The sequence below is a fragment of the Rhinopithecus roxellana genome, chromosome 6 (genome assembly GCF_007565055.1).
Source record: "Rhinopithecus roxellana isolate Shanxi Qingling chromosome 6, ASM756505v1, whole genome shotgun sequence".
Lineage (NCBI taxonomy): Eukaryota > Metazoa > Chordata > Mammalia > Primates > Cercopithecidae > Rhinopithecus > Rhinopithecus roxellana.
The window spans coordinates 6,002,559-6,029,636 of record NC_044554.1 but is presented as its reverse complement, the minus strand read 5'-3'; the positions used below and the strand labels follow the sequence as shown (position 1 = coordinate 6,029,636).

The 27,078-nt window shown below is 35.9% G+C and overlaps 1 protein-coding gene across 5 annotated transcripts; it reads right to left on the bottom strand.

Annotated features, from left to right (window-relative positions):
• Positions 1-220: 220 nt before the first annotated feature.
• On the bottom strand, positions 221-26,643 carry TMEM168 (transmembrane protein 168). 5 transcript variants are annotated; one of them, XM_030932829.1, is made up of 7 exons: positions 26,379-26,597; positions 25,491-25,570; positions 24,667-24,758; positions 19,961-21,216; positions 9,583-9,725; positions 7,244-7,518; positions 1,679-2,226 (listed from the first exon to the last, which is right to left on the bottom strand). In XM_030932829.1, the coding sequence occupies exons 4-7, from the start codon at positions 21,086-21,088 to the stop codon at positions 1,679-1,681; spliced, it is 2,094 nt and encodes a 697-aa protein (XP_030788689.1). In that variant the 5' UTR covers positions 21,089-21,216; positions 24,667-24,758; positions 25,491-25,570; positions 26,379-26,597. The 5 variants fall into 5 exon arrangements, with proteins under 5 accessions (XP_010372930.2, XP_030788691.1, XP_030788690.1 ...); XM_010374628.2 differs by having other exon boundaries at positions 221-2,226; positions 25,491-26,610; XM_030932830.1 differs by lacking the exon at positions 25,491-25,570 and having other exon boundaries at positions 1,567-2,226; positions 26,379-26,613.
• Positions 26,644-27,078: the final 435 nt, after the last annotated feature.

Sequence of the window (27,078 nt, the reverse complement as noted above, 5' to 3'; positions counted from 1 at the left end):
ATTAACTTTTTTTAAGCTAAAAGCTCACAATTTTAACATGTGGCTTTTCTACTACACTATTGCTGAACAGAACAATAAAAAAAACTATACTGTTTGGACAAGGCTAATATAAATCCTTAACCTATATTGGAAACTTTCAAACGTGAACTCTAAAACATGGGCATTTTTAATGACTACCACTTTTAATATACTATTCAATATTTGCACATTAAATGGAAAATTAATTTTTAACAAAATTTTATTTAGAGCATTAGGAAGATCATACTCAAAACACAGACAGAATTGGACTATAACAATGCTGCATAGATAGATAGTGGTATACAAGTTCCCCGACTCTTCTTCCTAACTGAAAAGTTCAATTTTCAAGTCACCAGGTAGAAAATAGTGGAGGCATTATTTCCTCTTGCTGAGGCTAGAAAAAATGGCTTCAATGGTGAGAAGTCAAACCATTTAAACAATGAAGATTAGATTATTCTCCAATTTAGTTCTATTCCCTTCTTGTTATTTCTCATAGATGAAAATTTAGAATGTAATAATTATTGGAAAGGAATTAGAAGTGAATTACCTCTTAGAAGATACCCTGATCAGTGCCTGCTTTAATAAGACAAACACTAAGTTTTAAAAATTACAACCACACTATTATGCCTAACTAAAATTGCCAATATGAATACTTTTTTACATAATACACTACATGTATACAAGAAGAGAAATGACTTGTTTCCTATCCTTTGACCTTCAGTAGAAAAAAAATGTTATCACTAACAAGGATCAGAAAAATAATTTTCATGGCAGAGCATTAACTCAATCGGGATCAAAATCTTTTCTGAATACTTAAAACAGATTGAGTCAGTAAATGAGAAACTGCTAAATTTCTTCTATGAGAGTACTCTTCAAAAAGGAAGACAGTTTATTGGAAGAATTTGTAGCTGGAAACATTGTTCATTAAGAAAACATTAAGTTACCCTGAGAAAGACTCTTAATATTACCAGTGTTTTCAGGGCCCCCTGACCAAAGCATGAAAGGGCAATTTGTAGGCGCTAGCCTTTTAACAATACCGACATAAACAATGTTTTGATCTAAAATGTAACTTGGGTTCTCTGCTACACTGGTAATAGGTCACAACCAAGACATCTGAGTGTGATGGAGTAGAAGCAAATTTTGTGTTTATTTTAGGTAGCCCTCTTTCTTTTCTAAGAGAAAGAGTTTGCAGTTCTTCAAATGGTCTTGGATGAAACCTACTGTGTGGAAAAAAGAATCTTCTGTAAGTAAACTGGTAGTTTTCTTAAAATAGTAAACAAATTTATCTGGTCTACATTCTCTAAACTATTATATGCCTAGAAAATAAGGCATTAGTAATTCATCATTGGCCATTGCAGAGCACAGACAACTGTTTTCTTACTAATCAGGACCATAAGCAAACATTCCTGAAAGTGCAGTGTTATTTTTAACATCTCTTATGCATTTACAGTCAGCATTTGACTCCCTACATACTTTCATTATAAAATGTTTTTTCCCAACACCTTACATATACCATAATTACTTAAGAAAAGACAAAGTGAGAGCAGCTACAGAAGTAGCAAGGTATTTTCCACAAATAAAAATACAGCATACAAAAAATGGCAAGTTAGTGATAATTGGTAGTATGAGTGCTTATTAATATTCCGCTTTGGGGTCCAAATTAAGATTTGACAAGTTTGAAGCCTTGTCCTGTGTCCAGCACAGTAGGAAGAAACCAACTCATTCTTAATCTTTTCAAGCACCTAAAACAAGTTTTGCAGATCCAAAAAAGGTTCAGACCGCATAACCAATTTGCCAAATGTACTAGGGGATATGTAATACGAGGAAAGTGTAACATCCAGTGCTTGGCCACATCGCTTCCCGTTGGCAAATGCAGAGTGTAGTCACTCCACCGTTTTGACACACCGTATACTGCTTTCACTGTGCGTCCCTTTTCAGTCCAGCAGATGTTATTACTGGAGTTGCAGTTATATTCTACCCAGTCTTTTGTAAAGTCACCTAGCTGTGGCGGGTCAGCTTCTTCAATATCTACTGTTTTTACCAACTCTGCTCCTTGCACTGCAATATACTGGTCATTAATTTTCCTCACTTCTTTCACCCAAGGGGTTGAATTTTCGCTGTCTAACACAATAATAAGCCGGGAACAGAAGGAACCGTTCTTTTCTCTCCACCATTCTAAAAGTGTGTCAAGGCGTAGTGTATCTCCACCTGTGAACAAGAGAAAATTCAATGCAGCAATAATTTCTGCAGCCTCTCATTAAGAAAACCCTCTTAATCATTTTCTCCTAGTGGGAACATACTCATCTTACATGTATTTTCCTTAAGTTCTTAGAATTAAATAAGCAAAAAATAAAGTATTTAAATGACACTTTCAAAGTATCTTTTGAAAAGATATTTTTTACAACAGATTTTCAACTTCAGGTAAAAAAAAAAATCCGTATTAATTACATATAAAAAGGAATCTGCTAGTATAAATTAAGAAAATACTTTGTATTTAGTGAAAACAACTATACAGAAAAGCTAACATTCTATACCAGGGGCAGCAACTACAACTCATGGGCCACATCCAGCCTGCCACCTCTTTCTGTATGGCCTGAAAGCTAAGAGTTGATTTTGTATTTTTACATGGTTGAAAGAAAATCAGAATATTTTGTGACAGTAAAAATTGTATGCAATTTAAGTTTCATATAATTATTTTCATAAATAACAGTTTATTGGAACACAACTACATTCATTCATTTACACTGTCTATGGCTGCTATTGCTCTAAAGTAGCAGAGCTGAATAGCTGCAACAGGGATCTAAACCCACAGAGCCAAAAATATCTGGCCCTTTACAGAAAAAGTTTGGCCCCCATTCTGTATCACTGTTTCCTTCTCTTCCTCATACGTAGGTACCTACTGAATGAAAATAAACCCTATTCCTACCTGTACAAGAATGAGTTTAAGAACAGATTTACATTTAAATCAGTTTTATAGCTGAAGAACAAGGGATTAAAAAAATATATACCCAGAAAGTTATAAAGTAAATAAACTTCTGACTACAGTTTTACATCTAGTTCATTGTGGATCTTTTTTGCATTAATTTTGATTTTTAAGTGTACTACATTAAAATGTTCATTTTGATTATTGAGTTTTTTGGCATTCCCTTATGTTTTGTGCCTGAGGCAACTGCCACCCACACCTCATTTGGCCCTGCCTCAATGGTACACTGATAATGATCATTCCAATTCTACGAATCTATCCTAAGAAAAGAACAGACATAGGGACAAAAAATTACAAAAAAGACTTCTTTCCCATTTGAGAAATGGAAATAAACTATGTCCTAAAACTTTAGGAGGAAATCTTATAACAAAATATTTATAAAGAAAATTTATTGATGAGCAAATGTATTAGAAAAAGCATGACAGGGCATCTACAAAAATTACAACAGCAGCTATTGCTAGGTGTTTCACTTCCAGGTGGTTTTTAAAATACTTTTCTGAAATTTTTACATTGAGCATAAGTTACTTTTACAATCTGTCAGCACAAGATCCAACAACCTAACTCCAGAATACATATTTCCCCCAAATCAGCTGTCCTCTTGGTTTCACCATTAAAAATGGACACCACCAGAGAGAGAATCCTTTAGAATTGGGATTCTATCATATTCTTTATGTGTAATTGATTAATGTTTTATTAATCAGCCCACAATAGCTTAAGAACATGAAAATAAACGTGTTTTATTAATGGCTCTAACACTCACACATATTATCTCAGAGACAGTATTTCAGTACATGTCTCCACATATTACTAATGTGTTATTCCACTGATACCTCCAAAAGATACTTTTTCAAAAATGGCCAAACGTTAACTCTCCATTATTGCCAGCTCTATTAAATTTCTCTAGAGATCAGAGGATGACACAGATTACAAAAACTATTATATAAATTCCATCTGCCACAAAACATCATTGCCCAACATGCCATCCACAATTTCAATAAATACTCTTTAGCATATTCTACCCTAATTCTCTTACATAAATGCTCTTTAGATATCAACAAGAGACTTAAAGCAGCATTAAAGTTTTCTAAACGATTTCTCTTCTTTTGCTCTGCTTTCTCCTATGAATAGGTTCTATGCTACATTTGGCTTTTGGCCCAGATTCAAAGTACTTACATCTATCTAAGATAACAGCCACCTGATGCATTTCAAGTAATTGAGACTGCTTTTTAAAGGCTTTATTTGTAACAAACTACTTTATAAATTATGTACATTTTTTCCATTTATTTCTGTCTCTCTTGTAATTACCATGATTGTTTTCTATCCTCAAGCAGAGGCAAAAATATTAGGTTCCATATCATGAAACTCCATAAATATAAGAAGACTACATATTCTAAGTATGTATGGGATAAAAGGCAAATATAGATTCTTTTTCCCACAGTGATATTAATACTGGGTCTGCTACTAACTTGCTAACCCAACTAAAATCCAGTTGTGATGTTTCCTATTTCAAAGTCGGCTGAAAAAACAACAACAAAAAACAAAGCAAAACAAAAAAACCCCAACTATTAATAAATTAGCAGAGCTTAAAGCTCTTTGTCATGTAATTTGGAATAGATTAAAGCATTTTCCTCAGAGCAGAGATATTCAATATTATTTGTGAGGCAGAATCAGCCCTTGAGGGTTATGTCTAAAGCAGGTCAGGGCATGAACTAACTGAAAAGCAGGCTTTTCTGGGCCTGGTTCAACATGACTACCCACAAGTATGCCAGATGCCTCAGGCCATGCTTGACAGTGTGCAGTTGCTGAATTACAAGATAAAATCTACCTTTCTCAGGGAAGGGAGATCAGTGTGCTTTCTCTCTCGATTTTTTTAAACTTCTTATAATAAGCTCTCAAAGTTACACAAGAACAAATCTTAGCTAACAGATGAATTCTGTAATGGTCAATTTACTGGTAGCATACTTCAAAAAAATTATAAAGACATAATTCTAGAATGTAACTGCTAAACATTTACCTAAAATACAACTCTATTTTAGAGTTCTTAAAGTCTTCAAAAATTATTCCTAACTTAATGATGAATGAAAATTTAGAAAAACTGATACATATATATGTGTGTATCTTAGTGTTTATTTTTTTATTTTCTTAGAAAAATAAAACGCTGATATAAGAATTAGTAAATGAACATCTAGAATTGATTTCCATAGCTATCTTTAAGAAATACTTAATGAATTTTAAATTACTTAAGAAAACTGCAAACTTTTTGAAAAGTGTTTCCATTAAGTAATAAATCTTTCATATAAACACACACAAAAAACTTACTTCTAAAATTACTCTCTTATAACACTTTAAAATAACTAGGGATATATGCATGGCCACCAAAAATTAGCCCTGTTTTTTCCATTTGATCTGGGTAGAGTTTATTATTATAAGGATTACAGTAAGTTTTCAGTAATCCCTACTTTTAGATCTAAAATTCTATCTCTGTAAAGACTATTTTAATTGACTAAAGCTTTCTCTTGTGCTCTGAGTTGGAATACACAGAATGTTATACTTTACCTGAAACTGAAGTAGCCATAAAGGTTAAAAAGATGTTTTCTACATTGTAATTAAAAAGTTATAGTCAAATAAATGATTTTATAAACTATATTCAAGTAGTTTTAACGCTCAATACATCTTTTAGTCTTGTACATTCTAATTTTTTGAAATGGGTGACCCAGGCTAACAAAAATATCCATTTAACCAGAACATGCCATTTCTTTATCATCACGGCTTTCACCCTTGGAAACAACATGGTACAGTGGGGGGAAAAATACACTTTAGGAACCGGGCAGATCTGGTCTTAAATCATAAGTTGCATAACAACTTATAATTTTCATTTCATCCTTTCAAAAATGAAGATAACAGAAGTAGTGGTATCCATCTCAAAGGATTTCACATAAAGACTAACAATGTGTGTAAGGTACTAGGTACAGTAAGCTGATGCTTAAAATGTGTCCAATAAATTTTAGCTCGTCTTTCTACTAGAAGGCCACTGAGTTATTCAATATTTATTTGCAAAAAAGAAAAATTTCAAAAAAATATTTCTCTTTAGGATAAAAACTCCAGTTACAAATCTGACATGAAATTAGTGAGATCACACTGGTTTAAAATCATTTCTATCTTAACCTTTTGTTTGTTTCTTTCTGGAGTTCTTATATTGGCAACTCTGCCTCTGTCCTTCCATCCTACTTCTATTTATCTTTTTCTTCATCATGAATGTTTCCAATTTATTCATGACTGTTTTATTATTTATACATTCTTGGTTTAAAACATCTATACTCTTTTATGGAAAAAAATCATGTAATTAAATCTAAAATAACTATTTCTAATCTAAAATAAGAAAATTACCTTTCTTTTTTAATGATGTATTCAATGATTTCATCTATCAGCTACTTAAGGATCCTCTACTATGTATTGGGCTCTGTTATAGGTCCTAAGCAAGTAACAATTTATAAAACAAAGCCCTTCACTTACTCTCTATTAATAGTTGGAAAGCCTGATAAATTTATATATTATATAAAGAGATCTCATTTCTCTCTTGGCAATAACTAAGAAGTTTTCTATTTCCCATAATGCATGTAAACCAAAGTTATTTTATGATTTTTCAAATGCAAAACAATCCCTACAGAATTTTGTACCTTAGAATAAAATTCAATGATCATTTAAAATTACTGCCTTATTTTACAGGCGAGAAAACTGAAGCCAACAGAAGTTAATTAACTTGCCTAAAATAACACAGTTGTGGCAAATTAGGACCAGAACCAAGGTCTCCTAACCTAAATGCTACTCCCACATACTACATGATCTGCTGTTTAAAATTTTGGTGAGCTTTATAAACATAAATAAAACTACAGATGTGAAGGACTACTGAAATCTGCATCCATAACATTTCAAAACTTAAAAATACTAGTCAACGAAGTTTATCAGCTTCTGAAAAATATATTTAGCAATTCTGAAAATATTTTCAGGGAAACTGTAAGTCTCAAAGCATTTTTTCCTTCTAATCACTACAAGACATATTTCTGAATCTTATCATTAGAGATGGCTAAACAGGGATGCTAGAGCAAAGAAAAACAAATTAAAGTCATATGTACAGTTCAGTAAACTAAGAATCCTGGAAATTTAATGACTGTGTGTGAAGTACAGATTTCTACATATACATGTGTATCTTTACAATAGTGAAACTGCCAAAGGTGAGTTTACCTGCTAGAGCCCACTCTCCTGTACCATGGGTGTGCCCACTGTAATACAAAATATACGTATCATGTCTGGGTCCATCCACAGTCCGAAGTTCGAGGAAAGCTTTCAGTTTGGAATGCAGCGTATCAAATGACAGTCCACTTGTGGAATAGTCACATCCATAGGTCTCAATCATATGATATGCAAAAAATCTTTGGATAGCATTCAGCATGCCAGTAGACCTCAAATTTAACTCCTGTACATGTTCTGGGGGAAGCAGTGTTGGCTGACCATCAGGACTGAAGTAGGAGAAAAAACAATTATTTTGGTGTTTAAGAAGTATTCATTCTGTATCACATTCTCATCTGTCATTTATAACTGATTATCTAAGAATCAGTTATAATATAGTTGCTGCTAAGAGGCAGGCTTTTTAAAAAAAATTATCCTTTCTAAAATTCCTATAGTACTAAGAATTAAGCTTAGAAAATCAAAACCTGGTTTCTAAATACTCACTATCATTAAAACAATAATCAAATTAAAAGCTGGGATAATACCTCCAAATGTAGATAGTACTACTCTTTGTTCCTTATTTGTATTTTCTTACATGACAGATATTGGACAAGGCTTTTTAAAAGCAGGATTACACTGTTTCAAGAACATCTGGGTGGGGACTATGAAAAAACTATTGTTTAAAAATATTATAACACACAAAATATAAAAGCAATATTTTAATTATATATTTCTGTATTGAAAAATAATCTATAAAAATTGTGTTCAAATTTCATTAACTTAAGGTACATAAATAGAAGAAATTATTAATAGGCATTTAAAAAGTTATTAAAATTTAGGTCCATTGCTTTATACTGAACACTAGTTGAAGACTTAGATTTGCTCCTGGAACAAATATAAAACGGTACTCTAGTAGATAAAGCAAGTTTTATAACTAGCAAAATACCATTAATATTGAGAAAGAAAAAACCATCATTCCTATCCAGAAAAGGGATTTCTGTCAGGATTTTTGAAAACCTTAGATTTTGCTTCATGTACCATCAATAGTATTCTACTAACTTTTAAAATTACAGTCACAAAAGAGTAAGCACTACATTTAAAAAAATTACAATATAATAAATATCTAACTGTGCATATTACTATTTCCATACATTCTTTCTTTCTACAAGGTTGTCATTTCTCACTTTATGGGACATTTCCAAATCTGTTTCCCTCAGTTCTTGAACCTTCGACTTTTGATTAAGTCTTTATTTCCTACAAATAGTCTATTTGGAGATTTTTATGTTAAATACTTGAAATTAGAAAAAAAACTTTACTTCAACTCTCCCCTCCCCCAGGGAAAGTGTGATGAAAACTGTCATCAGAATTCATTTATGGCAAATAACTATTTTAAAGGTATTTAGCTATAAAATAAAAAACAAAATTTAGCACATTTACAGCTTTATACAGATGTCACCACCTTTGTGGGTAAAATTTATTTTGGAATAAAACTGCAATAAACATTTATTAAACTTCACTGCCAATCCTCTGAATTCCTAGTATTTGTATGGCACTTTTCAGTGTGCAGAGTGTTTTTACATTCATTTTTTTTTTTTTTAGTTCTTCATACCATTCCTGTCAGATGAACAGGAATGATGTCTTTAGGTAAAGACAGATAATAAGGTTCAGAGTTCTAATGTACTGAAGGTAACACAGAACTAGACCTCCAGCCTCTCAGGCCCAGTGCACATTTTATTATATTTCACTATGTTGTTTCGGACTTTTTTTTGTTTTGAGACGAAGTCTTGCTCTTGTTCCCCAGGCTGGAGTGCAATGGTGCGATCTTAGCTCACTGCAACGTTCGCCTCCCAGGTTCAAGTGATTCTCCTGCCTCAGCCTCCCGAGTAGCTGGGATTACAGGTGCCTGCCACCACCCTCGGCTAATTTTTGTATTTTTAGTAGAGATGGGGTTTCACCATGTTGGCCAGGCTGGTCTCAAACTCCTGACCTCAGGTGATCCGCCCACCTCAGCCTCCTAAAGTGCTGGGATTACAGGTGTGAGCCACCGCGCCTGGCCAGAGGACACTTTCTTAAACAAAATATTCCCTTTAGGGTAAGATCTTTCCTCAGAAAAGTTACACATGAATATTTTATGGTTTCTAGCTAAAATATAAGCTTATCATATTTATCAAAATATTTCAATTGAACTCTGAAGATATTATCACTTGGAATAAAGTTTGTTAAAAATCTGGAAGAAACGCAAAAGTTATATTTTGAAAATACGGTTTTGAAAAGGAGCTATATTTTATTCATATAAATATTAAGAAAATGTTATGAACTGAATAGTTACCACTAACTATACTAGATTACTGTACCTGCAGAAGTTGGTGGGAATCACAATAGCATATCCAACAGATGTTCCTCCTAAACAGTTACCCAATTCATGGAAGAGCCCATGAGCCATGGATTCCAATGGCAAAACAATTAGAAACATGCTCAAGAAAATTCCATTTGTTGGCTAAAAGAAATCCAAAACATGTTTACACAGTACACGTACATATGTGTATATATTTACATACATGCACATTGATTTACATTTTTTAGCTTCTACTTTCAAAAAGGATAAAAGGAACAATTAATGATCTAAAAACAATGTTCAGTTAAAGCAGGCAAGTATACATGGATGAGCTAACTAGTGCAATAAATCCTAAATTTATCTCTGTTTTTTTGAAAGTTGTGGCAAAACACAGCATATCATTTTTAAAAAAGATTTGTCAAATAACATCCTATCCAAACTAGAAGAAAAAAAAACAAACAAAACCACTCTTAGATATGACAGAGAAAATGCCAGATAACAAGTATCTTGTTAAAACCCATGTGCCTATGTCATTTTTCAAATAACAGATTTATTTACTTTATCAAAAAGGGTACTTTAGAAAGGGCTCATTTTTTCCCCATGAAATTATGAAAATAAATTCTTAAGGAAATTTAAGACCCTAAAGCTTAAAAACTAATTCCATTTATATGGTATAGTTTACCTTATAAAGCACTGAACTGTCTAGATGTACAAATTCAAAATTTTAACAGAAGAAAATATTAAGGACACGTAAGCATTGTAAAAGCAGAATGGGAAGTAGAGAAGCAGAAGAAATAAGGAGGAGGCAATCAGGCATCAATTGCAATGAAAAAGCAGAAAAAATTAATACTCATTTTTAGTGAAAAGAAAATGGATGACAGTCACTTGAACATATCTTTAGAATATTAAACGATTACATTATTTCTACATTCTTTCTGTATAAATTCTTAAGGAAATTTAAGACTCTAAAGCTATAAAAATGAATTCCGTTTATATGATATAGTTTACCTTATAAAGCACTGAACTCTCTAGATGTGCAATCAAAATTTTAACAGAAGAAAATTTAAGGACATATAAGCATTGTAAAAGCAGAATGGAAAGTAGAGAGGCAGAAGAAATAAGGAGAAGGCAATCAGGTATTAACCGCAATGAAAAAGCAGAAAAAATTAAGACTCATTTAAGTGAAAAGAAAATGGATAGTCACTTGAACATACCTTTAGAATATTAAACTATCACATTCTTTCTGTATTGCTACTGCACATACTATATGCCTAGGTGCATGAACACATGCTTTTAACACTAAGGGGTGGTTCATTTGATCAAAATTTAATTAAAAAATTTATTCCTGCAATAGAAAAATGAATATACTGCCCTATTTTGGTACATCCTATTTTGTCAATGACATAAATAACACAGTACATGCTCCATTTAGAAACACTATAAAATACAAATAAGTAAAAAAGATATGTGATTAAAATCATTCCAAATACCATCATCTATACGCACAATTACTCTGAAATATTCCCAGACTTCATGCAATGTATTTTTCACAAATATATATTCATGTGTATTTTTTTTACCGAAATGGGATACCTAATCTGTGAACATTTTAATCTAAGCTTACATAACTCTAAGTCACTTGTAAAGATCAAATGGCATTCCTATAATACATATAAAACTTTAATTGGTGGATCCTATTATTGGTATTTAAACTGCTTACAGTTTGCCATTATACCAAAACTAGAATAAATATCAAGTTCTGATTATTAATGAGGTTAAGTACCTTTCACCACGTGGGTATCATCTGTGATGAAGTGTTAAATATTATGCCCACCTTTCTATGAGGTTGATCTTTTCTTCATTGATTTAGCTTTGTTTGGTTTTGAACACAGTTTAAATGAAAGTCTTTTGCTGGTGACTCTGTGACTACCTTAATGCTGTTTTTTGCTTAACAAGAGTTCTTAATTATAATATAGTCACTTTATGCCTTGTTGAAAAAAATCCCTCTATCCAACCATTAAGAAGATATTTTAACATTATCCTCTAAAGGCTTTATTGTTTTGCCTTTCACATTTAAATCTATAGTCCAAATATAATTGATTTTATGATAATGGCCCAAGTTTTTCTTCTACAGAAACACTCAATTGTCCAAGCAGCAATTACTGAAAATATCAACCACTCCACATTACAGTGCCACTTTTGTCATAAGTATTCACGGATCTGTTTTTGGTCTCTCTTCTTCTGTTCTGTTGGTCTATTTTTTATCCTTTCACATGTCCTTTGGTTTTCATTTCTTCCCTCTATTTTTGGGACTCTAATCAAACAAATATGAGATCTTCTTAACATATCCTCTGAGTCTTATCCTTTCCTTCTGTTCACTATTTTCCATACTTCTCCTCTTTCATGCTGCTTCTTGTATAGCTTCTTCTGAACTGTATCTTCCAGGTCACTAATGCTCAATTCAGCTTTGTCTAATGTTATGTTTGTAACACTGAAATAATTTATTTCCTGATCCTAAAATTTCTATTTAGTTCTTTTTAAAATCTGCCCTGTCATTTTTTAAAGTTTCCAGTATACTACCATTATGTCCTGATCTCTCCTTTTATTTTTGCAACTTAGCATGATGGTTTTCTGTTTGATAATTCCAATACCTAAAGATTTTTTTCTGTTGTCTGTTGATTTTGCTGCTTCTTGCGCTTGGTGCTGTGTGTGTGTGTGTGTGTGTACCTGGTTAAATTTATAAGCTGAACGCTGGATATAAAAATTACATTATTATTAATTTTAGGCCTAGATAATGACACTTTCTCCTAGGGACAATTGTTTCTTCCAGAGAGCTGCGGACATCACGAGTCTACATATCTTAATTCGGGTTTGACCACTGAATCCCAGGTTGAACCACCAACAGGACACAACGGCAGAAAGCAAGTTCATGAAAGGGCTATAACACACATGGCTCCACCCTCTTCTTTCACTGTGTAAGCGTAAAATGGGAGGTAATTTACCAGAGATCTCACTTCTGGAGGCCCTGGGCTTGGCTTTTATTTTTGCCACTCTTGAGGGGGCCAAAAGTGCAGCTCAGCTTTGAAAACAGTTTCCTCTATGTATACAAATGTCTGCAAGGCCCAGCATCGAGTCTTTTCATCCCAGGAAGTATGGTGTGTTTTTCCATTTATTCAAGTCTTCCTTTATAACCTACATTGAGGTTTACAATAATTTTAAAATAAAAGTTTGGTAAGTTTAAAACTTATTTTATGTTTCTGTTCTTACAAATGGAATCAGTTCCAATTTTCTGATGATTGATTTCCAGGCTATTACATTTTATATATTTACATATTTTTTCTAAACCAGTGCTTCTCATCTTCAGTATGTTTTTACTATTAGAAAAGGTATTGAACGGTTTCATTTAGCAGCAAACTAAGCAAATGATAAAGTTCAATTGCCAATCAATTTGTAGATGACTTAAATGAAAAGCCTAATAATCCAAAATTCCAATTAAAATGTTAATTGATATTGATGTTATTCAGTACCCTAATGTTGGTTATGTAACACTGACGATGATATTTGATACAGTAGGACTAAATAAGTAGATATTCGGGGGTTTACTGATCACAATTCATAAATAACAGATGATCTGTTACTACTTGCTTTTTATATTAAAAAATCTTAGAAACTGAGAATTTTATGCTGATTGACAGGGTCTCACTCTGTCATCCAGGCTGGAGTGCAGTGGCATGATCACAATTCACTGCAGCCTCAACCTCTCAGGCTCATGTGATCCTGCCACCTCAGCCCCCCAAGTAGCCTGGGACCACAGGCGAATGCACCACCATGCCTGGCTAATTTTTTCATTTTTGTAGAGACGAGGTCTCCCTATGTTGCCCAAGCTGGTCTCAAACTCCTGGGTTCAAGCAATCCTCCCGCCTTGGCCTCCCAAACTGTTGGAATTACAAACATGAGTCATCGTGCCTGGCCCTGTCATACATTTTTAATAAAGCAAATTTATCAGGAAAAAATCATTAAGCACTTCTATTAGGTTATTTTGAAAAAGCAAGCTTAGAAAAACAGTATTAAATATTCTATTAAGATCACGCACAAGTTAATGTTTTGGCAATACAAAAATTCATAATTTTAACTGAACAGATGGCAAGTATGTCCAGGGGAAGCCAAAATAAATGTAGGATGTTTTATCCACTTGCCACTTTCAGAGACCTTCACTTTTATTGGCCTGCAAACCTTTACTCTATAGCTTCAATCTAGAAGTCATTTGTGACTTTGGAGTACTCCTTACACCTTAATTCCAAGTAACAAATAAGATCAATTGATTAAAGCCTATAAGTACTTTTTCTCCTTTGCTTCTCCAAATTATCCTCAGCTCACTATCAAATTTTAAGACATGGCTCATATTTCAGAGCAGATACAAAGTCAGCACAAAAGAAGACCAATAAACAACCTGTAAGTAATGCCCTTTGAATAAAAGTTGTTACTAGTTATTAGATCTCTATCCAGCTGGGCTTTCAAGTCACGGTCAAAGTATTCAACGTTTCATATCCTAAAATTTTTCAGGTAACAGGAACAAAATTTCTTTATGCAATGTCGTTTTTAAAATGTAACATTTACATAAACATATACGGCTTGTTTGTTTAGAAGTATTTTTTTATGAGTCACCTTATGCAAACCAGATTTGGAAAACATACATAGAAGCCTAAAGAAAGTAAAGCCCAACTAAGAAATAGAATACATAAATGCAGCAATATATAAATGGAGAGACTGTGAGAAATCTAGCTTTAAGAAACCACAGGCAACTTTCAAAACTTTGCTTGGTTCAGGAAATTTAAGAACATTATGAAGACTACTGTATAATTTTAAAGTCAAATGACTTCTTTATGCAGAAGAAGTAGGGCATAGTGGAAAGGACCCAAGCTTCAGAGTTAGACTTTGGTTCAATCCCAGCTCAGCCACTTGCTATGTGTACATGAATAAGTTAATTAACCTTTTCAGTCTTGATTTCTGGAATATATACATAGATAATTTATGTCACGAGCTTATTCTGTAGATTAGAAATACATATGTATGGCAGTATAAAGTTAAAACAAATGCTTTCCACATGACCCAGCAATCCCACATCACACTAAAATAAAAGCTTATGTTAACACAAAACCTTGTCTACAAAGGTTTATAGCAGCTTTATTCATAATTACCAAAAAACTACAAATAATTTCAGTGTCTCTCAACTGGGTAAGGGATAAACTGGAACATCCATACAATGGGATATTGCTCACAATAAAAGTAACTAACTTACTGATGGCACACAGTAACACAGATGAATCTCAAATGATGTAAATAAGAAATCAGACTTAGGGCCAGGTGCAGTGGCTCACACCTATAATCCCAGCACTTTGGAAGGCCAAGGCAGGGAGGACTGCTTGAGCCCAGGAGGTCGAGGCTGCAGTGAGCCATGATTGTGCCACTGTACTCTAGCCCACACTGCAGAGCAAAACCCTGTCTCAAAAACAAAAGTCAGGCTCAAAAGACTGCAATGTTAAATGATTTTATGAATATGACATTCTGGAAAAGGAAAATTTCTAGGAACGGAAAACAAATCAGGTTGCCAAGTACCTGGGGGTTGGGAGAAGGACTGACTACAAGGAAGCAAGAGGGAATTTTGGTGGTGATTTAACTGCTCTACACATTGACTGTGGTAGTGGTGGTCACACAAATATATGTGTTTGTCAAAATCACAGAATTACACACTAAAAAAGGTGAATGTTTCTATATGTAAATTTTTCCTTAATAAAAAAATTTTTATGTTAAGCTAAGTAAAACAAAACCCAAAAGTTTTCATATGCAAAACCTTAAAAAAAATGGCTAAACCCATTTTTTGGAATTATGATCTAAATTACAACTGTGCTCCATAAGGCATGTTAATCTTGCATGTTTTTACTTCTCTAATAGTAAAACAAAAGTACATTTGAGTCCCTAAAAGTATATTTTAAAAGATAAAGAAACCTATAAGGTATTTAATAAATTCCAAATGTCCACTAGGTCATTACCTCAGTGAGATCCATCATCATGTCTTCTCTCATCCTACATTCTTATCTGCTCTCTTCAGTTTCTCAACATCTTTTTAACATTTTGACTATCTACCACGTCCGAACTTTCAACTTCACATTTTATCAACTAATATAAAATTCGCTTTAAATTTACTTCTCAACAAAATCTATTAGTTTTTCCTCTGATAATACTCTCAGTTTTATCCTTATCATAGCCCTTTTCCCTATCACCTTAGTCCAAGTCCTTATCTCTTGCTCCTGGCTAGCCTTCTTGATTTCAGTCTATGTCTACTTTCATAGATTCTGTCATAGCTGGCAAACTGATCTGCTCAAAGCCTTCTTTAATTCCTCATTTTTTTCTTGGCACATTGGGTCTGCCCTCACCTAATCAGTGGCACAGTTTTTCTAGTGAAAATAGACTGAAGGATATTTTAATGGGACAGTGAGAAAAATTGGTTTCGTACCTTAGTATTACTCTCACAGAAATATGACAAATGGTTTTAGATTATATTAAAAACTTAATATCATTTAGGAAATAAGTAAAAATAGTTCAATTTTAAAAATCAATTAAAATCCAATTTAAATAATCTGAGAGAGCCCTCAGAATTTATTTGCATTAAATGATGATGTTATCCCCAAAACAGTCATGTCCTAACAAAGCTCTTAATTATTTGCCTTTCTACATAATTTTCTGGTTCTTTCATTATTCAAGAGGTCTGGAACATGTATAAATTCAGCAGATACTTCCCAAATTATGTTTCACATAGAGGTTAAAAGGTATGGGTATGGGGAGGTGTGTAATGTAAGTAATGAGGGTAGAGCAAGGACTTCACGGTCAAGTTAGTTTGGAAATGTTTTTCTTTCTGTACTTTGAACATTTTTTTCTCAGAGTACACTCACTAACATCTCACAGAACACTGGGCAGAGCAGAGTTTGAAATCTTTCTACAGAGGATTGGTTAAATTAAGTCAAAAAAATTTAGTTACCTTTAAGGCATAATGCCTATGCCATGGGCAGCAGTTTCCAAATAGCAAACAATTGGGGAATGCAGACACAACTCATGTAGATTTACACTGGTCTTGAATAGCTAAATGAATATATTGCCACTAAATGAGTACGCTGGTGACCGGAAGTGTTTGCATCACGTTGAAGATTTTTTAGAGACACAGAGTCTCATGTTCTTCCCCAAAATTACTGAATTCCAATCTTCAGAATTTTAACAAGATCCCTACATGATTCACATGCATACTGAGGACTGAGAAACACTGGTCTAGAAAAAAGGTTGGCAAACTTTTTCTTAAAAGGGCCAGATAGGGGGCCAGGTGCAGTGGCTCATACCTGTAATCCCAGCACTTTGGGAGTCCGAGGCAGGCGGATTACCAGAGGTCAGGAGTTAGAGACCAGCCTGGCCAACATGGCGAAACCCCGTCTCTACCAAAAATACAAAAATTAGCCAGGCCTAGTGGCGGGTGCCTGTAATCCCAGCTACTTGAGAGGCTGAGACAGGAGAATTACTTGAATCCAGGAGGCGGAGGTTGCAGTGAGCAGAAATGGCGCCTTTGCACTGCAGCCTTGGTGACAAGAGTGAAAGTCCGTGTCAAAAAAAAAAAAACAGAGGGGGGCGCAGATAGTTAATATTTTCTTTTGCAGGTCATTGCAATCTCTGTTTTAACTACTCAACTATGCTGTTTACCATAATTACAAAAGTTAATATGGTAAGAAGACATAACAAAGATGCATTTACATCTAGGAACAGTGCTTCAAAACACATGAAGCAAAAAAAAAAAAAGAGAATTGAAAAAGGAAGTAGACAATTGAGGAACTATAATAGAGATTTTAATCTCTCTGTTACAGAACTAGACAGAAAATTAACAAGGCTATAGATATATGAATAACACTACCAACCAACTTAATCTAGCTGATATTTATAGTACACTGTACCCAACAACAGAAGACTCATTATTTTCAAGTGAACATGGAATAAAACATGCCATGCCACAAAGCAAGTGGCCTAAAAGACTAAAATCATACAATGTTCTCCAGCCACATGGAATTAGAAATCAACGGAAAGAAATGTGAGAAACTTCCAAATATTAGGATATCACACAACAAACTTATAAATAACCCATGAGTCAAAGAAGAAATTTCAAAGGAAATTAGAAAACATCTCACCAGGTGGCATAGTACTAACATAACGGGAGACATACAGGTCAGTATAACAAAAGAACTCAAAAATACAACCTTACATTTATGTTTAATTGATTTTAAACAAGGCACCAAGGCAATTCAATAGGGGAAATGTTAATCTTTTCAACAAATGGTGCTGGGAACAATGAGACATTTATATATTTAAAAAAAAAACAAACTTAGATCCTTATCTCATACTATAACTCAAAATGGATCATACACCTAAATGTAACAGTTAAAACAATAATGCTTTTGAAAGAACTGTGACCTAGTGTTGAGCAAAGACTTCTTAGATAAGCTACTAAAAGCAGAGCCCATATAAGAAAAAGTGGATAAATTGGATTCTGTAAAATTAAAAACTTTTAGTCTTGAAAACTCTTCAAAAAGTGTCATTCAGAAAATAAAAATGGAAGCCAGACCAGGAGTAAACATTTCCAAATCATTTATCTAACAAAGGGCTTGTATCCAGAATATATAAGGAACTCTTAAAACTCAATCAAGACAAATAACCCAGCTTTAAAATAAGCAAAAGATGTGAATATTGAAACAACAAAGTAAATGGCTAATACACACATAAAAAGATGCTCAACATCATTAATCATTAGAGACATAAATTAAAACCACAATGCTATCACCCTACATCTAAATCAAGGGATTCTCAAATAGATCAACTTTAGGAAAGAGCAGAATCGAAGGTGTAAATCAGGAAACTGATGCTCTTAAAATTATCTCTGCTGACAGACTCCTTGGAAAGTTTTTGTGTACCTCCAGTGGTACACACCATATCTGAAGACCACTAGATAAGAAAAAGTTTGGAGACCAAGAAAATATTAATATTTTGGATAACAGAATTTGACAGCCTGGAATGGCATCCAGCATGAATGAGGCTGACTTGGAAAAGAAAAAGTATTTAGGGCTGGGAACGGAGCTAGCAGGAAGAGAGGCAAGGAAGAGGGAGGAAAACTCATGCTTGAGTTTTAGACATCATCATCATAATTCTGATAGTACCCAACACTAGCAAGTAGAGCAAAGTAAGGACAATATCCTCAGGCCACACCCAAGATGTTTTCCTCATTTGGTTGACTCCCACCAGGATCCCTGCCCCTAGCCCAGCTGACTAGAAAGCACCATGTCCAGGCAAGTCTCCACATCTCCCTCTTCAAAACACACTTCTAGAAATCACTCAGCAGCAACAAACTGTTACAAAGCAGAGAGCTGCACCAAGCAGAGCTGACTGTCCTCTAGAAATCACTCAGCAGCAACAAACTGTTACAGAGAGCTGCACCAAGCAGAGATGACTTTCCTTTATGCCCCACATCCCAGCCTGACGTACACAGATTATAGTATTTATCACACTGTAATCATAATTGTTTGTTTACATGCCAGCCTCTTCCTCCTCCCATTGGAGACTGTGCCACCTTTGACAGACATCCTGAGATCTTCCGCACCCACTACAGTGCCTGGCATATAGTGCATAGTCAATACATGCTCAATTAATGGAAGACTGGGTTTGTTAATACTGCAGATGCAAACGCCAACTGTACAAATGTCTTTGTCTACAAGAACCTTTTAGAAAACATTTCTGGGCAGCAAAGTTACTGTGAAACCCATGTTTTCTTTCTTAGGATAACCTCTAATCTATAAGCAACTGATATATAGTTACATATCTAACACCTTTTATATAAAATCTTCAGAGAAATGGCTACATAAAAGAAACATGTTACAGTGAGGAGTCCAGGGAATAGACAGAAATTAAGTAACCTTGTTCCTGCCAGTATTAGTGACTCTGGATGTGTCTTCTTTGGCTTTCAGTTTCCTCATGGGTATAATGAAAGGATCAGAATACTATCTTTAAATACTTTCCAAATGTTAGTTTTCTAAGACTTTTTAATCGATGAATGTTTCACTAATGAACAGTCAGGAAGTGGGAGGCATCTCAATGCTGAGTGTTCATAACATTTTGGTACTTCTTTGCTAAAGATCAAACAAATTATCCTCTTGAAACACATTCAGTGCTTCAATTCCATGAACAAAATTAAATAAGAGCAAATATGAGTATCCTTTTGAAATCAGGAACTTGACCTTACAACTTTAATTTCAATTATTGAAGTTAGCATTTTATTACATGTCATTGGGTTGATGGACAAACAATAAGCTTACCTGCCAGGAAACTGCTCCCAAAATCGCTGTTGCAAGAAGACTAAAAAACACCAACTGCTCAGAAATCAAGCAAAAATGGCGCATCCCTTTGGATGCCATGATTCTATCAAGGCTATTGTAATCTGTCCTGTGGGTAAAATATACTTTATGGCAGTCATTTAATTTGGTATGGAATCCCCAAAGAGTTAAAAGAAAAATAATATGACAAATCATCCAGAAAATTCCAAAAATGGAAAAGCCAGGTATTACAAAATACCAGAGATGAGTGTCTCTAAGTTTAAATGCTGAAAGAATAAAAAATGTAAGCTCAATCATTCCAGCAAAAACAACTGAAAGTCTTCTGCAAATTCTTCCACGGTACAAAAAGGGTTTCCATCTTTCAGTTACTGAAAGTCCACTAAAATAAATGTCAAGGAAAGGATCAGTTATCAGGCAAATAAAAAAACATGCAAAAGCAATCGGATTTTTGGGAGTTTCCAATGAGGAAAAAAATAACAAAACTGCAAAAATAACTAAGTTTGGAATAGCTAAGAAAGATTTCATTCTCAGATCAATAATCAGCATAGCCAGAGCCACAACAAGCAAAATGACACTCAGAGACTTCTCCACCAACATAGTTGTGCTGGCAATGGCAAATCCAACAAGCTCCAGAAATTCAATTGTGGTTAGTAAAGTGGGTCGATGACGGACGTAACCAGAAATTCTCTCCACCAGAGAGCACAATATCCTTAATACTATGGATGTCAGAAGCAAATATTTGGTTGATTCTTCTTTTACATCATTTTTAAAGGATGAATTATCAAGAAAACATAGGAGGCCAAGCAAGAATCCAAACCAAAGATTGGAGAGACTTAAACTTGCTGCTTCCATTGAAAAATAATAATAGAGTATGCTGGCGATTCCAAGAACAAAAAGACCAAGAATAAAAATTACCAAAATTAAGGAATTTGCTGTTTTTTCCCATCTTACGTATAGACCTAAGCATATAGCAACCAATAAATTGATTCTGGCTAAATAGCCAAGATACCGCACTGAAGAATGCATGTTCACTTCTCTATTTACTTCTTCCAGTCTTGTCATTGCTAAATAGAGACAATGACTAAAGCAGTAACGCAGTGATTTACACATGTAACCAGCAATGTGGGCTTTTCCCTCACGTGACAAAAATTAACTGCTTGTATTTCATCCGGTATATCCAGTGTATCCGCAACTCCTATTTCAACATTTTCTCTCATGGAAATTTTGTTTATAGTGATCTAAAAAGCAAAAGAAAATATTTCAGTTAATTTTATATAATTTACTCATTATTTTATATAAAGATGCATATAAAAAGTGAAAAAATCCAGTTTAAAAACTGAAATCCAGTTTACAACCTGATTTGCAATATCTTAATGATTACTGTTTCTGGCTTAAAACTTGGCAGTTTATCCAAACAGACATGGCTGTGCCTTCTACTCATCATATGCTATGACTGCATGAATAGAATTGTTCTTCCAGAGATAGTGAAGAATTCACCTAATCCATTCTGGTTTAAATATCTGTTTTTTCAACAACAAGGAAATGTGATATGTTAGCTTTAGCTTAGATTGTAGCGGGTTTTGGTACAACATACAGCTACTTAGTTCTTAAAGCAAATGAAGGACTTCATTGTTACCTCTAATTTGAAAAGCACTTGTATATACTAGTAGTAACAGCAACCATTACTACCTGCCAAATATCCCCTACATCTTTTTACAAGGCAGCTCTAGAATGTTACACAAGGTCTTTACATTGTTTAACTAATAAACTCACCAGAATCAAAGTTACTTAGTCCCTAAAGTTGAGCCATAATTCTCCCTGTACTTTTACCTCTATTAAATTACTCTACTAAACACTATCTCTATAGAAACCAATTCCTGATCAATTCCAAGTCAAAAATGAAAAACTGAAATGCTCATTCTATAGTCATTATAAAGTAAATGAAGAACTTTTCAATTCTACTTAAACAAATGTTACTACAATTATTTGTTAGAGGACCCAGGAAATTAAAGCTTCCAAAAGTCACACCTAAAAAATGACAGTAGTCAAAAAATGATTTAACCATCTATTATAATTCTTCAAAATTTCCTAGTATACTGTTTCAAAAGAACTGATCAATGGTTCATGGTAACTCTATCTAAAGAGAACCCAATCAGATACTTAAAAAGAAACTAGAGCCAGGCATGGTGGCTCTCTCCTATGATCCCAGAACTTTGGGAGGCAGAGGCAGGCGGATCACTTGAGGTCAGGAGTTAGAGACCAGCCTGGCCAACATGACAAAACCCCGTCTCTACTAAAAATACAAAAATTAGCTGGGTGTGGTGGCAGGCATCTGTAATCCCAGCTACTCGAGAGGCTGAGGCAGGAGAATCGCTTGAACCCAGGAGGCGGAGGTTGCAGTGAGCCGAGATTGCGCCACTGGATTCCAGCCTGGGGGATAGAGTGAGACTCTGCCTCCAAAAAACAAACAAACAAACAAACAAAAAATACTAGTTTGTGATTAGTTTATTTGTACTTTCTTAATAGCTGTACACTAAAAGGCTCAAGAGAAATATGAGAACCTAGAATCAACTCTTAGTACTCATTTGGCTGGAGAGGAATGTTACTAAAGCAACCTTAGCGTCTCTGGGAAGTTCCAAGTATTATTACTTACTTTGCTTTTATATGTTCAACAAGCATTTTTTTAAAAAAATTTTTACAACTAAGTCTATTTAAGTATTCCAACTGATTTGCCTTAATTAAATTTGTATTCACTTATGTCTTAAGGTACCACATAATGTTAAAGAAAATGTCTTCCTTTGGTATATTTTGGTTTATCTTTTTAACTTGAGTGTGAGAAACTGACAAAATCTGGAATGCACTGAGGTTTTTTAAAAACATCACTATTGTGTGTTATAAAATAATTCAACAAATACATTAGAATATTTATCCTCAAAGAGCTGATGGTACAATCTGGGCTCAGACTACTGAACACTGCTGGACAGGAGGGAAAAAAAATCACACACTAGGCTAAATAGTACCACTCTAAATCCATGCAACATCCTTCCCTGGTCAACATTCTTCTCCATTCTTGTGACTACTCAAAACCCTACTTACTCTCTTCAAATCTCTGATACCCTACTTCTTCCTATTGCATTCTCACCAGATGATTCTGCCTCCTAGAGAGTCATCAAAAGGGAGTTCACTTGAGTTACCAAGTCCACAAACCCATCTCTGCTTATATGTACAAATATAAGGAAAGAAGGCTGTTGCTTCTCTCTCTAAGGTTAAATCTTTCAGCCATATTGTGCATCTTTCCTTCTGCCTCTTCCAGAACATCAGACTCTCTCCTCTCCGCAAACTCTCACTTTTATCTATTAGTATTTAAACATTTATAAACCTGTTTCTTTTAAAAACAATACCAAAAAAAGAAACAAAACAAAAACAATCCTTGCTAATCCCCATATCCTGTATGAAACTCAATCTTGTGTCCTTTTGACAGCTGGAAGGTAGTTGCTTTACTTACCCACTCACTTTTCAAACCACTAAATGGTGTTTCCCACCACACAACTGCTCTGCTAAGTGCTGAAATGACCTGTAAATTCCTAAATCCAATGGATACTTTTCACTCAGTATCCTGCATACTCTTTTTTGGGGGGTTGGGGGGGAGATGGGGGAACGGAGTCTCGATCTGTTGTCCAGGCCGAGTGCAGTGTCAGGATCTCGGCTTGCTGCAACCTCCGACTATCGGGTTCAGGCGATTCTCCTGCAACCTCTGACTATCGGGTTCAAGCGATTCTCCTGCCTCAGCCTCCAGAGTAGCTGGGATTACAGGCGCCCATCACCATGTCCAGTTAATTTTTGTATTTTTAGTAGAGATGGGGTTTCACCATATTGGCCACGCTGGTCTCAAACTCCTCACATCAGGTGATCCACCGGCCTCGCCATCCAAAGTTCTGGGATTACAGGCACAAGCTACTGCGCCTGGCCTTTTTTTTTTTTTGAGACGGAGTTTCACTCTTGTTGCCCAGGCTGGAATACAATGGAGTGATCTCGTCTCACCGCAACCTCGGCCTCCCAGGTTAAAGAGATTCTCCTGCCTCAGCCTCCCAAGTAGCTGGGATTACAGGCATGTGCCACCACACCCAGCTAATTTTGCATTTTTAGTAGAGACAGGGTTTCTCCATGTTGGTCAGGCTGCTCTCCAACTCCCGACCTCAGGTGATCCGCCGGCCTTGGCCTCCTGAAGTGCTAGGATTACAGGCGTGAGCTACTGCGCCCGGCCGTATCCTGCATATTCTTTAAACAAACTTACATTGTTGACTTCTCTCTCTTTCCAAACCATTCCTTTTCGTGGGCATCCAAAGACTAAGTCTCCAGATTTTTTTTCTTAATTCATTGGTTTCCCCTCCTCTGTCTCCTTGAAGGCTCTTCATTCTCAATCCATCCTTTGTAATGTTCAACCCCAAACCTAGGCTTTTCTCTCACTACATACTTTCTCTAAGCAATGTCATTTATTTCTATGTCTTCAATTATTATCTCTCTACTTAAGTGCACACATATATTAATCTACTATAGAAACTGAAGCACCAGCTCTGTTCTGCACTGTTAACAGAGGTAAATACCTGGAAACAAAGTAAATGTAAACATGTAAAAAAAAAAAATTAGTCAAGTACAGTGCATCCATATAATGCAATATACGCAGTTACCTTCTGACGGACCAAAATCAACATGGCAGATTGTTTTTAAATGGCTAATTTACAAAAGTCTTTCCCCATCCTGATCTTCTTCAAAAGACAGCCTGAGTTAGAGAATAATAGAAAAACATTACAATCCTTTTCAATTGGTTTGCCATCATTAATGATTCAATGGACAATTATTCCAGAGGTAGATTAAAATGGAGCATAGAAGATTCAATATGCATATGGGATAAATTAACTAATCACTGCCAGAGTCTGATTATTTAATAAAGCCTTACATACTACTCTAACCCTCCTCTCCACCATCATCTACATTTAACCCTCACCAAGTCCTGTCTACTATTCTTCCTAAACATTTTTTAAGTGTTTCTACTTCTCGTCCCCAGGGTCACCATCCCGATTTTGGCCACCATCATGTTGAACATTTCCCTGTATCCACTCTTGCCCTTTCTAAGAAGTGTACTTTTTAAAACAAAAATGTAGCACTCCACTATGTAAAATGCTCCAATGGCGTCCCATCACCCTTAACAATAAAGTCAAAACTCCTTCAACGCCTTATAAGGCTCTCCGTGTTGGGCCTGAATAACTCTCCTGCCTCATCTGTTACCACTCTTCCTCTCACAGTTTGTTTTCCAAACTTACTGACCTTTCAATTACAAACTGCACAAATGCTATTCCCAAGCCAGGTACACTCCTTTTCCTCCTCCTGGCCCCACCCCAGTGCTCACACCTGGCTTACTCCAACTTTTCAGGTCTCAGATAAAACATTTTCTTAAGAGATTATCCTTGCCCCCTTCCCATTACATGACCCCCGTACTTTCTCTGTTACATACCATCACTTATTTCATGTCTGCTTCTCCCACTAGATCAAAAGGTCTCTGAGGGTTTGTCTTCAATACTGTACACCCAGTGACTAGTAAAAATTCGGCATCAAGAAGGTATTCAATAAATGCTTGTTGAAAAATAAAGACTAATACAGAAATAACTACATGTAACAACAATGGTCGCCATTGGACACTTATTAATGCATAAAGAAAATACAGAACTTAGCTAATATCTCACAACTAATAACTGGTAGTACTAAGGGAGATTCCATAAATGTTTGGTTTCTCTTTCAGCTTTCCACCAGTCTTTACTTAATTCACCCAAATTCTTCCAAACCAATTCTCTCTCCATGTCCTACCTCTAGGGAATGACTTGAGGCATACCGTATCACTTGCATTATCTTTCACTCAGAAACTTTCTGTCCCATCTAGAAGTGTCAAGGCTGAAACAACTACACTGAAAAAACGGCCAGGGAATTTCAGTGCTTCGGTTCTGAGTTACTGATAACTATTTGAGCCATCTCATACGAGGAAAATGGTATCTCGAATATTAAACTCCTCGGCACTAGAGCAGCAATAGCAATTTCTCTCCCTTTCGGCCTCCTTTTAGCAAGATGTAGGAGGTCCGACAAGGAGCTTGGCTGTTCTCCACCATTCTCTACCTCGGGAGAACGCGACCACAACGTGGCGCCCTGTTGAGGGGGAACCCTGGCAAGATACGGAGAGGCGCTCCCATACCCTCCAATCTCCAACCACCACTGTCAACTCCTCCAGGGACAGGTATCCTACCCCGGCCCTGGGAGGCCGGCTGGGCGGAGCTTGGGGTCCACCACACGGAGCCTTGGCGGTGTCTGTACCTAGATCTCGCCGCCCTGCCGTCCATCCATTTCTCCCTACCTGACTCGGCCGTGGCCACCAACGCGCTCTCCCAAACCTCGGAATCAGTTCCAAAACCAAACCAAAAAGGGGGAGGGCAGACAAGGCTTCAGCCTGCGACTGAGAACAGGGAGGCGGCACGTCTTGGGGAACGAGGGCCCGAGCCCATACGCGCTAATACAGGCCAGTGTTTGTGGAAACTTTCTCCGTTACCGGCCCGGCCGCGACCGCCATGTTTCCGCCGCCAAAAATCCGCGACGGTACGGAACGCCGCCGGGGTCAAACTGCGCGGCGCGCGTCCTTCCCGAGGCCCGGCCCCTTCCCCGCCCAAACCCGCGCGCCGCCGCGCACCGAGGTGAGCAAGGCGCTCAGCGAGTGTCAACTGCCCCACCTAAGGCGCCTGACTTCCTCGAGCCAAAGTCGACTCTTGGGACCTGGAATCAGTGGCTGAGAACAGACAGCGGGAAGACCACCAAAGATCAGGCTGACAGTGCCCGTCAAGCATCTAGGCCACCGCCTCGGGCTGGACCAAACGGGGACAGGGCGGACGGGACTGCTACGCGTGGGCTGTAAATACTGCGGGAGGCGTTGCTGCTCTTTAATATATATGGCATAATATATGGCTTTGTAACCAGCTCAGCCCCAAGCTCCTTAGGCCCGCCCTCAGAACCCTTCAGTTCCTCAAATGCCGGGACGTGTCGGGTTTTGCTAAACATTAAAT